The 17,143-nt window shown below is 34.6% G+C and overlaps 1 protein-coding gene across 2 annotated transcripts; it reads left to right on the top strand.

Moving 5' to 3' along the window:
- The first annotated feature begins 2,746 nt into the window (after positions 1-2,746).
- Positions 2,747-4,412, top strand: LOC125843618 (E3 ubiquitin-protein ligase RZF1). 2 transcript variants are annotated; one of them, XM_049522766.1, is made up of 2 exons: positions 2,747-3,751; positions 4,194-4,412. In XM_049522766.1, exons 1-2 carry the CDS (start codon positions 2,791-2,793, stop codon positions 4,229-4,231), a joined length of 999 nt encoding a protein of 332 aa, XP_049378723.1. In that variant the 5' UTR covers positions 2,747-2,790; the 3' UTR covers positions 4,232-4,412. The 2 variants fall into 2 exon arrangements, with proteins under 2 accessions (XP_049378723.1, XP_049378724.1); XM_049522767.1 differs by having other exon boundaries at positions 2,747-3,728; positions 4,194-4,232.
- Positions 4,413-17,143: the final 12,731 nt, after the last annotated feature.

Genomic DNA, 17,143 nt, shown 5'->3' with positions numbered 1-17,143 from the left:
TTTATAAAGTTCAGGTACTTTCTGCATACTTAATAAATCTGCAACAACATTGTATACAACTTCCATACAAATATAAAATTTAACAATTTTTTTCAACTCAACATACAATTATAATACAACTTCACTATAAATTTGCTAACATTAGATTGTTGTAACTTTAAACTTCAACGAACTAGGACTGAAATTCAGTCCAAAACCAGCTTAAATCTGGTCCAAGAAATCTCAAATTTTAAATTAAAACGCTCCTGCATATTTCAATTCTTTTGAAGTATCATCCATTCGTTTTATCACGGTGCATTCAGAGGCCATTTGATGTAGAGATCTCACATCATATCCTAAAAAAATGATGGCAATGGGAATAAATGAATCATATTTTTCCTAGTCTTCTCTCTATTGGCAACATTAGTTAAGTAGTGAAATATTCTATTGCTTAGCAACAAAAATGTTGCAATATCATGCGATAAATTTTTGTAATGTTTGACAAATAAGCAAAAGTATATCTATGTTTAATAATATAAGGTTTCATTTAGTTATGAAGACTGATTTTTTTTTCTAGCTTTTTTCCTTTTGGGAAATGTTTTAAGAATATACAACCCAACACAATATATTGCATTCACGTGGTGACTGTATTGGGACATTGAGGAATGTATTCGAAATCGAAACACGGCGTTTTGGGATGTATCTGAATTCCATCAAATTTAAGAAATTTTTGTAATTTGGAAAATTAGATCAGTAGGGATAAAATTTAATTAGCTCTTATCACTATTAGATTTTTAAAATTCCCTTTTTAATTTACTTTTGTATGATTATATTTTTTGCAATAATGTTATAATAAGTCCTTACACACCACAATGGAAGGTCAAAAACATTTTTGGAAGATTTGAACGAGGTAATACAACGTATCCCTCACACCGAGAAACTATTCTAAAAAAAGTAATCTGATACATAATCTTTCAACTCTTTCCTCATTTTTATCAATTCCAACCCAAACAAAATCTTTCAGCTGAATAACCAAATGGGAAAATTACAAGACAAGATAAACCTGTGATATATATTTACGATAAATTACTATCGCTTAAAATATTATAATTTATAGTTATATATAGGGTTTTATAACAAATTTCTCTCTCCTACCTTGTCTCTCTCCTCCCTCTTCCCTCTCATGTATAAAATTAGTATAACGTTTGATTAAGAATTTAAAAATCCGCATAACTAATATANTCATGCGATAAATTTTTGTAATGTTTGATAAATAAGCAAAAGTATATCTATGTTTAATAATATAAGGTTTCATTTAGTTATGAAGACTGATTTTTTTTTCTAGCTTTTTTCCTTTTGGGAAATGTTTTAAGAATATACAACCCAACACAATATATTGCATTCACATGGTGACTGTATTGGGACATTGAGGAATGTATCCGAAATCGAAACACGGCGTTTTGGGATGTATCTGAATTCCATCAAATTTAAGAAATTTTTGTAATTTGGAAAATTAGATCAGTAGGGATAAAATTTAATTAGCTCTTATCACTATTAGATTTTTAAAATTCCCTTTTTAATTTACTTTTATATGATTATATTTTTTGCAATAATGTTATAATGAGTCCTTACACACCACAATGGAAGGTCAAAAACAATTTTGGAAGATTTGAACGAGGTAATACAACTTATCCCTCACACCGAGAAACTATTCTAAAAACGGTCATCCGATATATAATCATAATCGATTGGGCTGATTGAAACCAACTATTTCAACCTCATTCTTATTAATTCCAACCCACACAAAATCTTTCGGCTAGCTGAATAACCAAATGAGAAAATTACATGCGATATATATTTACGATAAATTACTATCGCTTAAAATATTACAATTTATAGTTATATGTAGGGTTTTATAACAAATTTCTCTCTCCTCCCACTTCCCTCTCTCATGTATAAAATTAGTATAACGTTTGATTGGGAATTTAAAAATCCGCATAACTAATATATATATAAGTTATGAAGGCAATAGATATACTACTCCCTCCGTTTCACAAAGAATGACCTCCTTTCCTTTTTAGTCAGTTTCAAAAAGAATGACCTCTTTCCTTTTTTGGTAACATTTTACTTTTTGCTTTCCACGTGGCATGTTTAAGACCACAAGATTAAGGGCAATTTTGTACATTTGACATAACTTTAATTTAGGACCACAAGATTCAAAAGTCTTCTTTATTTACTTAAACTCCGTGCCAAGTCAAACCAGGTCATTCTTTGTGAAACGGAGGGAGTATTATTTTTGGTGTTGCTTATCGTACATAAATTCTACTCCATATTTTTGTATTTTGTACTATATCAAAATGTTTGTATGGATTAATTAGCATGAAATGCACATGCACGTATCTAAAAATTAGTTCATTATTATGTATATCAAAACAACGAAAGGATAAAATGAAAGGAAAATAGAATAAACTAGAATTTATACAAGATCTCAATTTATTTTTCCTTCTTGTGGAAGTAACCGTTGGAATTTTTTTAATAAAACAAAATTTATCGGCAAATATAACCCTATGCATATCCTGATGCTTTTCTTCATAAAGAAGCAGCAAAAACACCTAACAAACAAATATAGAATCGCTTTCTCTGCTGACCAAAAGCCATCCTTTTTCCCTCTAATCATCCCATTCTTGAATATATTTTTTGTAATTTTCTTTTGAAATCATTGTTACATATAAAACTAACACATTTTCCTGTTTCTGTTTGTGCAATTACAATATATTTTTCTAAATCTAGATTAAATTTTTAACCAAAAACATGTCCTCAACAGAAAACCCTAACAATGGTAACAGAAACTTCCATCGTTACTGGTGTTATCAATGCCATCTCATCGTTAGGGTATCACCGGAAAACCCCTCGGAGATCATCTGTCCTCGTTGTTTCGGTCACTTCCTCTACGAAATCGATGAAGCAAACCCTGGACAAATCTTAGACTTCACTGCATTTGATCCTTCTCCAGAAGCTAGAATTCTCGAAGCTCTAACTCTCATGCTCGACCCTAATTTATTCAACACCTCTCAAGGCAATGTAGTCCCTATTTTCCGTCGTTCAGACGGAACTGAAACTCTCGTACCACTACCTACACGTGGACGGCATGAGAGGACTCGAGACTTCTGGTTAAGGCCGAGAAGGAGATACTCATTTCTAAACAACGACACAGATGAATTTACACCAGAGAGTGGAATCCTAGCACGTCCGCGCTCATGGATTGTCATCCGACCATCCGGTGGACCTGACCGCAGAGAAAGAGGGCGGTTAGGTCCACACGAAGTAAATAATAGTAGAGATTATTTCACAGGTCCGGGTCTTGAAAACCTAATAGAAGAGTTAACACAAAATGATCGGCCGGGTGCTCCACCAGCACCCGAGCCGATCATTAATTCGATTCCGAAGGTAGTGATTGTGGCAGAACATTTAAAAGATGATTCAGAATGTCCGGTTTGTAAGGAAAAATTTAAAATAGGTGGTGAAGCAAGAGAGTTACCATGTAAACATATATATCATTCAGATTGTATTGTCCCTTGGTTAAGGCTACATAATTCTTGTCCGGTTTGTCGGAATCCGTTACCGGTTTCTTCTGAAGCTCAGATGGATAGTTCTGATGATTGTCTTGAAGAAGAAGAAAGGATGAACAGACAGCGGCGTTGCTTCAGACTTAGACAAATGGCAGCTTCTCTTTGGCCATTTCGTTCGAGGTATCATCCTATGCGTAACCATGGTGAGATCTAGTTCATATACATTGTAATAATAATACGAAAGAAAAGTTGAGATAACTGAAAATGGAAACTCATAGTACTCTAAAGAATGCAAAACAAAGAGGAAAATGGAAACTCCCTCGTTTCAGTTTTAATTTGATTGTCTGATTTTGATTTGATATGAAATTTAAGAAAATAAAGAATACTAGTAATTTTTATTGTTGTGGTCTTAAAGAATGTATCAAATTTAATTTAATCTTGTGATTTTGAATATGTCATGAAATTAAAGAATTGTCAAAAAAAGAAAAAGTGTATTTCTTTTGAAAAAGATTAAAAAAAGAAAAATAAAACAAACAAATTGAAATAGATGGATTTCTTCTGTCCTTTTCCGGCATTTTCTGTTTTGTTTTTAGTATATTTATATTTTCATAATTTAAAGGAAAAAAACATATTGTGTGCCTACAGATGAACCATCGGTGTCGTCGTCATGTAATATTCTTTAGCAGGGTTGGGACTGACCTGCACTCCAAACAAACTACAAAAGATTACTTGAAGAACAAGGGTACTACTGAAGGTGACGGGAAGAAGAAATTATAAGAAAAAACGAAGAAATTTAGAAAAAGAGATCAAAGAATCTGTAAAGATAAACAGATATCATGTCGTGCAATCTCTTTGATTCTTGTAATAATTAGTTGAACCTATAAATTTCATTTTTATGAATAAAGCTTCAAAAGTTGGTCCACCTGACTTGTGAACAATTTAATCATAATTATGTTGGACAAAATGATAATCACATTCAGGATAATGTCCAAACTAAATAGCAATATGAAGAGAGAAACAATGACACCAGATATTAAAATGGGGTAAATATGATACCCGAATAAATAATACAATAATACTGATGAAAAACTTTGTAGTGTTAAAAGACTACTACTCAACACTCTTTTATTTCTCAACACACTTTTATTTCTTACAACTCACAACAATATTACTTCCACACTATTTTCTCACAAACGAATAAATAGTTTGTGAATTACTCTCTCTACTCTTTATTGCTTCCCTATTTTAGTGTATCTTCAAGTGTTCAATTTCTACTCTATTTATAGAGTTTTTGAACATTTTGATTACATCATTAATGACATAAATGTGGTAGCCAATTTCCAAAAAATTTGGCAGCCAAACTCTACCAAAATTCTACCAAACTTTGACTACCTACTTTCACAAATGTGGCTTGCCAACTTCACATTTGTGGCAAGTAAGTTCAACAAATGTGGCTGCCAAACTAGTTGCTGCCAAGATTTTATTCCCACAAATCTCTCTCTTAATTTTGATTCTTCTTCTTTACTCCAAGGCTTGATCTTAATCTCTGAAAATCTTCAAACTTGAAAGGCTTTGTAAAGATATTCGCAACTTGATCATGAGATTTCACATACTTGAGCTCTACCTCTTTCTTGGCAATGTATTCTCGGATAAAGTGATACCTTGTGTCTATGTGCTTGCTCCGATCATGATAAACTAGATTCTTTGCAAGTGCTTGCGCCGATTTGTTATCAACACAAATCACTGTGGCTTCAATTTGTGGCAAATTGAGTTCCTTCAATAATCTTCTCAACCAAATAGCATGACACGCACATGATGTCACTGCCATGTAATTCAGCCTCACAAGTCGAGAGAGTAACAATTGATTGTTTCTTTGAACTCCAAGAAATAACACAATTATCCAAGAAAAATACAAAACCCGACGTGCTTTTTCTATCATCAACATCTCCCGCATAATCACTATCACAATATCCCATAAGATTAAAATCATCAGAAGAAGAATAAAATAGCCCAAGGTTGATTGTACCTTTCAGGTAACGAAGAATTCTTTTAGCGACCTTCAAGTGAGTGGAGGTAGGAGCTTCCATGAAGCGACTTACTACTCCAACCGCAAAGAGTATATTTGGTCTCGTACATGTCAAGTACCTTAGACTTCCTACGAGACTTTTGAACAGAGTGGAGTCTACCTTTTCTCTAGATCATCAGACTTTGACAATTTTGTTCCATTTTCCATTGGGGTGTTCACAGGGTTGCATTCAAACATATTAAACTTCTTCAAAATCTCATTTGTATAGCTTTCTTGAGATATAAGATGCCTTCCTCCATTTGCTTCACTTCTATGCCCAAGTAATATGACATGAGCCCTATGTCCGTCATCTCAAACTTAAGGGACATAACTTTCTTGAAAGCTTCAAATAAAACTGGGGTGTTACCCATTAGAATGATGAGATCATCAACATAAAAACAAACAAGTAGAATATCTCCATTAGTATGAATTTTAATGTAAAGAGCATATTCATAGAGACAACGAGTAAATCCATTGTCTTGAAAGTATTTGTCAATGCGACTATTCCAAGCTCGTGAAGCTTGCTTCAATCCATATAAGGCTTTCTTCAACCTCATCACTTTATCTTCATGATTTTTTACCACAAAGCCTAATGGTTGCTCAACATAGACTTTTTCTTCAAGATATCCATTCAAGAATGCTGATTTGACATCTAGTTGATGGATCTTCCACTTTATTTGCGCCGCTAAAGAGATCAATAGAGTGATTGTCTCCATGCGGGCAACAGGCGGATAGACTTCCTCATAGTCGATGTCATGCCTTTGTTTGTAGCCTTTAGCCATAAGTCTTGCCTTGTATCTCTCTACCTCGTCATATGNCCTTAGACTTCCTACGAGACTTTTGAACATAGTGGAGTCTACCTTTTCTCTAGATCATCAGACTTTGACAATTTTGTTCCATTTTCCATTGGGGTGTTCACAGGGTTGCATTCAAACATATTAAACTTCTTCAAAATCTCATTTGTATAGCTTTCTTGAGATATAAGATGCCTTCCTCCATTTGCTTCACTTCTATGCCCAAGTAATATGACATGAGCCCTATGTCCGTCATCTCAAACTTAAGGGACATAACTTTCTTGAAAGCTTCAAATAAAACTGGGTTGTTACCCGTTAGAATAATGAGATCATCAACATAAAAACAAACAAGTAGAATATCTCCATTAGTATGAACTTTAATGTAAAGAGCATATTCATAGAGACAACGAGTAAACCCATTGTCTTGAAAGTATTTGTCAATGCGACTATTCCAAGCTCGTGAAGCTTGCTTCAATCCAAATAAGGCTTTCTTCAACCTCATCACTTTATCTTCATGATTTTTTACCACAAAGCCCAATGGTTGCTCAACATAGACTTTTTCTTCAAGATATCCATTCAAGAATGTTGATTTGACATCTAGTTGATGAATCTTCCACTTCATTTGCGTTGCTAAAGAGATCAATAGAGTGATTGTCTCCATGTGGGCAACATGCGGATATACTTCCTCATAGTCGATATCATGCCTTTGTTTGTAGCCTTTAGCCACAAGTCTTGCCTTGTATCTCTCTACCTCGCCATATGCATTTTTCTTCGTCTTGTATACCCATTTTACTCCAATTGCTCGATGGTCCTTGGGAATAGTTGTTAACTCCCAAGTGTTATTCTTTTCTATTGACTAGATCTCCTCCTCCATGAATTGTCTCCACCTTTTGTCAGTAACAGTTTCATCAAAATTCATTGGTTCACTATCATCAAAGAGACAACACAAAAAATCAAAATTAGTAATTTCTTATGTGTCATCATAGAGTTCTTGGATGCTCCTCATCCTATGTAGTCTTTCACTTGAACTCTCTTGAGAAGATGAAAATGCAACATTTGGTGGTGAAAAAGGCGAGGTTGCATCTTGTGGAGGTGTCATGGTCTCATGTTCTTCTTCATCTCCGCAGTATGGAAGAAAATCATATATTTTTTTCTTCCGGAGCCTCCCAGTTCCATAATGCTTCTTTATCAAATTCAACATCACGACTCACCACCACCTTGTTATTTCTTGGATTGTATAATATCTAGACTTTTGAACTTGGGTCATAGCCAACAAACACATACTTGACACTACGATCGTCAAGTTTAGCTCTCCTTTGATGTGGAACATGAACATAGGCTATGCTCCCAAAGATTCTCAAGTGCTTAACACTTGGCTTTCTTCCGCTCCATGCTTCTTGAGGTGTTTGATCTCATACATTTTTTGTTGGAGACCTGTTGCTCAAATAAACTGCACAAGAAACAGCCTCGGCCCAAAATTCTTTTGGTAGATGTTTAGCTTTCAACATACATCTAGCCATATTAAGAATTGTTCTATTCTTTTTTTCTGCAACTCTATTTTGTTGGGGCGAGTAAGGTACCGTTAGAGGGCGACGAATTCCATGAGATTGACAAAAGTCATTAAATTCTTTTGAAGTGAATTTGCCTCATTTATCGGACCTTAATGCTTTTATTTCATAGCCACTTTATTTTTCTACAATTGCTTTGAAATTTTTAAAGGCAACAAAAAACTTCAGATTTTTGCTTCAAGAAGTATACTTAAGTCTTTCTACTGAAATCATCAATAAAGAGCAAGAAGTATTTTCTTTTACCAAAAAAAGATGGATCGATTGGACCACACACATCAATGTGTACAAGTTGAAGTGGCTTACTTGTTCTTGATGTAGTCTCCTTTGGAAAACTCCTCCTTGCATGTTTTCCAAGAAGACAAGCTTCACACAATTGATTTGGATGGTTAATTGACGGTATCCCATCAACCATGTTCTTGTCTCCCATTGATTTGAGCGCTTCAAAGTTCAAGTGCCCAAATCTCATATGCCAACACCATGAGTCATCTTGCTCATTGGCCTGCAAACACTTTGCATCGATGGTTTTAAGATTCAAAGGGAACAACCTATTATTTGCCATATGAACTTTAGCAATTAAGTTGTTGAATCTCTAAGCGAAAGATGCATATTTTTCATATGAATATCATATTCTTTTTCAAGAAGTTGACCCAAACTCAAAATATTACTTTTCAATTTTGGCACATAATAAACATTGTTAATCAATTTATGGCCACCATCTTTACAGGATATCAGAATCGTACATATCCTTTCAATTTGGATCTTTGATGTATCTCCAAAAGACATATTACCTTTCACCGTCTTTTTTATCTCCACAAATTTATCTTTGTGGCCACACATATGATTGCTTGCTCCATTGTCAAGATATCATGAACTGCAATCATCTCTATTTTCTTCTTTGGGTGCTAATAACAACGTTGACTCATCTTCGTCTTTGTTGTTGTCAACAAGATTAACTGTCTCTTCAACATTACTACGACATTTCCAGGAGTAATGCCCAATTTTATGACAATTATAACACCCAATTTTAGATTTGTCATACCTCATTTCATTTGTACCTTGATAGGCTCTACGTCCTCTACCTCCTCGGTGACCACAACCACGTCTTCTGAATGGTTGGTGACTCTTATCTTCATTTGTTGAATTTTTTGGTATAACTTCTTCCTCTTCCACGACCTCCACGGCCTCACCATTGTCCATTTCCTTTGTAACTTTTCTCACCTTCAAATCTTTTGAAGGATACATGAGTTTTAAGAAGTTGCTCTAGTGACTCTTCTTTTCTCCTTTTCATTTTTTCTTCTTGGGCTAGTAAAGAACCTTCCAATTGTTCTACCATCATAGAGTCTAAATCTTTAGACTCTTCAATAGCACACACCACATAGTCAAATTTAGGTGTTAAAGAACGAAGGATTTTTTCTACCGCACACACATCATCTACTTCCTCCCCATATCTTCTTAGTTGATTTACAACAACCATCAATCTTGAATAGAAATCTGAAATGGATTTGGATTCTTTCAGTTTTAAAACTTCAAAATCAGCCCTTAGAGTTTGAAGTTTTATCTTCTTTACTTTATCAACTCTTTTTAGAGAATTTTGTAAAATCTCTCAAGCTTCTTTTGAGGTGGTTGCGTCAGCCACCTTCTCAAATATACCATCATCCAAACATTGATGGATAAGAGTGATGGCCTGTAGATCTTTCTTTTTTGTCTTTAATAAGACCTCTTTTTCATTTGAGGACAAAGTTTTCTCATTAGCGGGTTTTGTATACCTTTTGTCTACAATATCTCAAATATCTTGAGAGCCAAGAATGACTTTCATTCGTAGACACCATTTTTCATAATTTTCTCTTGTGAGACAGGGGTATTGAAAGGACAACAGACTATTATTTGTCATGGCTCTAATACCACGTTGTTGGACAAACTGATAATCACACCTAGGATAATGTCCAAACTAAATAGCAATAGGAAGAGAGTAACAACGACATCAAATATTAAAATGTGGTAAATATGATACCCAAATAAGTAATGCAATAATATTGATGAAAAACTTTGTAGTGTCAAAAAATTACTACTCAACACTCTTTTATTTCTTACAACTCACAACAATATTACTTCCACACTATTTTCTCACAAACTAAGAAATAGTTTGTGGGTTACTCTCTCTACTCGTTATTGCTTCTCTATTTTGGTGTACTACTCTATTGTCACGACCCAACCTATCGGGCCGTGCGGGCACCCACTCTAACACCTAAGTAGGAGAACCCTCATATCACAATACTGAAAAATGTGCGGAAATTAAATAAAACAGAAATAAAATACACCAATGGAATTTTTGTAAATAATAACCTTTATACAAATTTGAGTTAAGACTCACAAAGAAATCAACACCCCCAAGGATCTAGTCTAAACAAGTACAAGAGCTACTAAGAGTACAAACTGGACATAATAATAAAAGACACAGCTCCCACCATGCGGAAGGAAAAATAGAAGCTGTAGGAGAATTTCTTCTTCTTCACCTAATGAAACATCACCAACTTGCATCCAGACTATGCCAAAAAGGCATAGCAAGAGTAGTATCAGTACAAAAACCACACGTACTGATAGGCATTATCGGTCAATCCGACGCCCACCGCATAACATAAGAAATCAACTAGCACGAACATGCAATAAACCACTCGCTTCTCCACCTTTACCCTCTCTTGAATACCCCAGAGTTACACTAGTACCCTTACTAGGTTCTTGATCATAGTCTAACCATTCTAACACATAGAAGAGTCCACGGACACAACTACAAGCCTCCCGACTAACCACCCACGACATACCCTTACTTTCTCATTTACATTACCCAACCTTCACCACATGGTACATTATATCAAGTCTTCTAACTACTAACCACGAACCCCTTTCCCCAAGGTGAAATTCACTTAAGTATTTACAACATACAGCCTACCTCCACTTCTCACCCTTGCAACATACGGACAACCCTTGTCTCTCAAACCTCCACAACTCTTGAACCCTTGGCCCTCCCCGTTCCATTCAACAACGAGATGCATAGCGGGTTACATCAATATAATAGAACAAACATGTAAGGTCATCATAATCATTTATGAACAATGAACAGTTTCACGATTCTCCAATATCACAGTTATATAAAATCATTGGTCCTCTCATGGAACCCAAACTCAAACTGTTAGCATATCAAAACGTGGTACCTGTCCAATGTTTATGCCGGAACGTGGCAACCGATTTATGTTCGTGTGTCAGAACGCAACACCCGATCCATTTAACAAACCACAATCACAATCACAATCACAACGTATATTCTCACAATCATACAACAAGAGGTGATTCATAATATACAATTATTCAATTATCCTCATATTCAACTAGTGTGATAAATAGTGCAACATTCACCCACATAAATGTATTATAATGAAGCAATAACGAACATACCTTACACAACATGAAATCACAACCATCACCTGGAAGTATACATTGACATATATCACCTAACAAAAACTCGACCATACTCAGTCTTAGTTCATCATCTAAGGTTTCTTCCTATGATTTAATCATCTTACGTTCGGTGCACAAAGATCTACACATAACTCCTACCATTGATTATCATTATACTATGCAGTGGGCACAGATTTATAACTACTCAATTAATAAAACCTAACCATCGATCTTACAATGTCCTTTGCTAAAAATTCAATCGTACTCATTACTAAACTCAGAACAAAACAAAGCACTTATCATCACACTCGAAGTAATGTTTGTAAACTCCTTTCTCAAGTCTTTTCCAATAGTTTTCAACCAATCTGACAGATTTGTGACACTATTACCATAGCCACAGCGAAACAAATGAAATCACGCGTCTCTGAACCCAATTATCTACCCCTCTGAAGATACCTCTTTAGCCTCTCTCTAAAGGATGTACTACATCCCACTATTTTTCTTCATCATGACTCTAGCTCTTTTAAATTCTATTCGAGTGGTGTCACTTTTCATCAACACGACACCTCAAACTCAGGTAAACTCATCAAATTCAAAGGACTAACTTAAATTTTACATGCACATTCTTACTAAAATACTTCAATTTTCTTCACCTAAGTATACTCAATGGAACTTTCCTTATCCATAAGCAGGGGCGGAGGTACACTATGCTCAGGGTGTCCAATTGGACACCCTTCATCAGAAAGTTACATCGCATATATAAGTAAAATTATACTTTAAATGGTTAAATAAGATATTTTGGACACCATTAAACACACTAAAGTTTCTTAGCCAGTGCTACCTTTGCCCAACGTGAAGGTTTATTAATGCGCGTACGCACGGGTTCGAATCCCAGTTTTTACATTTTCAAAAAGCTCCTAATTAATTTCTAATTATTATAGTTAATAAATCAGTTATGCTTTTAATAATTCAAAATTAATATTTTATATTAAAAATCTTAATTAGAGACCTAATCATAGTTAATAAATATGATATTTTTTCAACAATTCAAAACTCATATTATCTATTAGAATAATCTCAAATTAGAGACCTACAATTTAAAAATATAACAAAAAATAAAATAAAAGCGTAGTAAAGATTAAATTTTAATCATTTTTTCTTTTCACTAAAATTTTAAATAAAATTTAAATTTAATAAGCAAATTCTATTTGTTTTTCTATAAAGCTACTAAACGTGAAAAAGGCTCTATATAGAATTTCTTTTTAGAAAAACTCGTTTGATTTTACTCTTTATTTTTCATATCTTGTTGTTAAGTCACCAAAGGTTAGTGAAATCTTGAAGTATAAAAGTGATTTCATTATAAACTGAATTTTCTCGTTCTCTTTTTTCTTTTTCGTTCACTTTCTATTAAATAAACATGAAAATTCAAGCTAAATTTTGTGGTTTGATTTTAAAAATTTTAGTATATTTTTAATTAAAAAAATTTAATTGTTAATGTTACGTAGTTTGATTTCAAAATTTTAGTGCATGTCAAATTATTATTTTTACCTATGCGATTCTTGGACACCCTTCATGAAATTTCTGGCTACGCCACTATCCATAAGCTTGTCATTCCCAGTGTTTTGGGAAGCGAGAAGCGGAAAAAAATGACGAGGGCTCGCTTCACAGAAGCGAGAAGCGAAGCGCGCGCTTTTTTTTAAGTAAAGCGATATTTAGTATAAAAAATATATATATTAAATAACTGAATAGAGGTAATATATTCTTAGATTAAAAGTAAATAGATAGTCAATAATACTCATAAGTCATAATATATAAAGCAAAAAATCAAAAACATAATTAAATCACAAAAGAATCAAACTCCTATTCTTCAACAAGATCCTCAAACTCTTCAAGTGCCATAACCAAGGGTTCTACTTGGTCATCATCTTCTTCATCATCAGAAGGCTCATCAACAAGGTTTCGACTTGAACTGGAACCTCTAGCTCTTATTTCATTGCCCCTTAAAGTACTCCCCCTCAAAACTATAAATATTCTCATCAACACCACTTGCCATAGAAACATCACCATAAGTGAGACTTTCTCCTTCATACACTTCTTCATCTTTGGTGATCTTGGGGTGCTCCGGTTAACCATTCATTTGCCTCATCAATACTATCCAACAAAATTGAATCAATGGTATTACAAGCATTGTAATGACGCGCCAGTTTTCTATTATATTTGATGAACACTAGATCATTAAGGCGTGTCAACTCAAGCCTATTTCTCTTTTTACTATGAATATGCACATAGTAGAAAGTAATTAATAGGAGGACTTAGGATGATTAAGATACCTATTAATTTAGTAATAATGTAATGTAGTTTCTCACATGTTCATACACGCTCCAATTTCTCTCACAATCGGATGCGCTACAAGTTAAACTTTGCACTCTAATAGCAAACTGTTGCAAATTTGGGACATTATGATCATGTTGCATCCACCATTCAACTGTAGAAGAGTTATTTTAAAAGATGTGTTAACTTAAAAGGTGAAGCTTTAAACACAATTAAAAGATGAAATTCTCACTTGGTGACCTTAAGGTTCTAGCTCTAATGGCTAATTCAATTCCAAGTAGGCCATCCGCTTTCATGTACACACCAAGCTCCTCCCCTATTTTGTCTTGCAAATTTTTATCTGGGATCATTCTCTCAACACATTTATGATATCCCTGCCACGCATCTTCAGTTATGTCTTCATGTCATTATTTTATAATAGAGCCCTGGGTTCAAAATGTGTCCCGTTGCATGCAAAGGTTGATGAAGTTGATCTGTCCACCTTGCATCAATGATTTCAAAAACACTCTTATATTTCCTTGTATCATAATTGAATGCCTTTTCAATACTTTCTTTGGCCCTGTCCATGGCTTCGTAAATGTAACCCATTGGTGGTTTTTTCTCCCCATCCACCATACGAAGTACATGAATTAAAGGACCACTAACTCTGAGTGCTTGAACGTCATTTCAAAAAAATGGACTAATAATGTGTCTCGCAACTTCTTTACCAAGAGTTTTCTTTGAATAGATACTCTCATTCCATTCAGTTGACATAAACGAAGTTCTCAAATTTTTCTTTTGCTGATTAAAACTATACAAAGTCAAAAAAGCTGTTGCGAATCTTGTCTTGGCGGGTGTTACCAAATTTCTTTGCTTTGTGTATCTCCTCATCATATTCAACAACAATGTCCTTTGATTGATATAAGCATGTACCTTAACAGCCTTACCAAAAACTATTAAAAAAATGGAAGTTAAAATGTAAAGAAAACTAACATGAAGTTTAAAAAAGAAAATTAAATATCAAGACTCAAGTTCACCTGTAGAATACGGGGCTTCTTTGAAAATGTCACCAAACATCAAGTTGATACAATGAGCAGCACAACGAGTCCAGAAAATATGTTGGAACACTCCCTTCAACATGTTATCCGCTTTTTTGTTCTCACTTGCCTTATCGTCACAACTTGTACCACATTTTCCTTGCTTATCTTCATGATAGTTTTCTCAAACAAGTTAAATATCTTATTAGAATCGGTAGAAGAGTCACTAGCATCATAAGCTTCAAGGAACACACTCCCTCTTGGAGAATTCACCAAAACATTAATGACCATTTTTCCATTCTTTGTTGTCCATTTATCCATCATAATGGAACAACTATACGTTTTCCATTAAACCTTATGTTCTTCTACTATCTTGTTTGTCTTTTCCACCTCCTTTTTTAGAAAAAGAACTCTTACCTCATGATAGGTGGGGGGGGCTTCATTCCAAGGCCATATTGGCCGACTGCTTCAGTGTATTCACCAAAACTCTCTGTGTAATTAACACAATTGAAAGGAAGCCCTGCATCATACATCCACCTAGCAAAAGCAGATAAAACATGATCCCTCAAAATCTTTCTAGAAGATTCTAAGTCAATAGGTCCACCTTTACTCTTTTCGTTTGATTTTTGCGAGAAATAGAGATTCATAGAACCCTTGATAATGCTATTGATGGAGGACCAACTCCCACTACTTGAAGGCATCCTTTGATGCTTTGAGGGAGGCCCCATTGGCATATTCACTTCAACTTCATCATCATCCATTTCATCATTATCAACAAGATTAACCATGGATGCTTCATGGTTCATTTGAGTTTTAAACTCATTTTTCTTCAACAAATATTCTTTGATCTCTTCCTTCACTTTATTCGGGATGTTCAGACATACTTTTACATCTCTATAGCCATCGATAAGATGCTTTTTGTGACAAAATATTTCGCCATTGTATGTCACATCACAAAAGCTACATTTAACTTTTGTGTTACTACCCATAGGAGTTCCATACGCCCAAGCCGGATCCTTTTTTTGTGACATTTTGAATAAGAAAATACAACTTCACTAGTTACTACAAGCAAAAAAGAAGTGTCACTTAGTAACAAAACAACAAATTTACTAAGTAAGAAAAATTAAAGACTATTAAGATTTAAGAGCAGCAACCAGAGCAGTCACACTGTATTGAAAGAAAAATAAAAAACAGAGCAACAAGCATACACACATCACTGATCACAAGTCACTGTATAGAAATAAAAAAGAAAACAGAGCAGCAAAAGAATTGGAAAAAACAGAGCAGTAATATTAATTGAAAAAGAAAACAGGTCAATAATAGAGATTGAAAAACAGAGCAGCAAACAGAAATTGAAAAAAATAATGCAGCAATAAAATGATAGAAAACACTCAGCAGCAACAAAAAAAAAACAGTAGCAGATCAGTCGCAGCAGCTTCGCAGAGAAGAAGAGGAAGAAGAGAAGAAGAGAAGAAGAGAAGAAGAGAAGAAGAAGAAGAGAACTTACAGCAGTGGCAGCCTGGCAACCAAAAATAGAAAAAAAAGTCTCAGAGCAGTCGCAGAGAAGAAGAGAAGAAGAAGAGCAGAAGAAGAGAAGGAGAAGAAAACTTACAGCAGCAGTCGCAGCTTCTTAGTCTCGTAGCAGTCCAAAAATTATTTTTGAAGTCGTGAAAAAGGTATATTAAGTCGCATAAGGATTTCAGAAATAAATAAAAAAGAAAAACTTTACAATTTTAAAAAATGAAACCCTAATTAGCGCTTTTTCAAATTAAGCGCATTTTTTTACGCTTTTGCTTTTCTTGTGCTTCTCGCTTCTACAGTATAAGCGAGCGCCTTTTCAATGTCACCTCGCTTCACGAATTAAAAGCGCAGGGGCCTCGCCTCTTTTCTCGCTTTAAGCGCGCTTTTATGTGCTTTTTACAACACTGGTCATTTCGGTATTAATTCACCCCTTTAAGGCTTAAGATAAAATCACCAGTCCTCATACTACCATCCTTCTTCTTCACAAACAAGACATGAGAACTCCACAGGGAAGCACTAGGAAGGATGAAATCTTTATTAAGAAGTTCCTGGATTTAAGCCTGAAGCTCTCTCAATTTTATCGGAGAGATAAGAAGGAATGGGGATGGGGCGAGTGCCAGTTTCCAAGTCAATGTAGAAATCTATATATCTATCCGGAGGCATATCAGGCAAATCAGAAGGAAACATTTCTCTAAATTCTAACACCACAGGAATAGACTCAATAGAGAGAGACTCAACCCCAACATCTGGAATATGAGCCAATTATGCCAAACAACCCTGCTCCACCAGTTTCCTACCCGCACGAAAGATATGACCTTAGTTGACTTAAGTTTGTACCTCTTTCCCA

This window comes from Solanum stenotomum, chromosome 11 (assembly GCF_019186545.1).
Source record: "Solanum stenotomum isolate F172 chromosome 11, ASM1918654v1, whole genome shotgun sequence".
NCBI classification, from domain to species: Eukaryota; Viridiplantae; Streptophyta; class Magnoliopsida; order Solanales; family Solanaceae; genus Solanum; species Solanum stenotomum.
The sequence above is the reverse complement of the archived record's forward strand: the minus strand, read 5'-3'. Positions and strand labels throughout refer to the sequence as shown.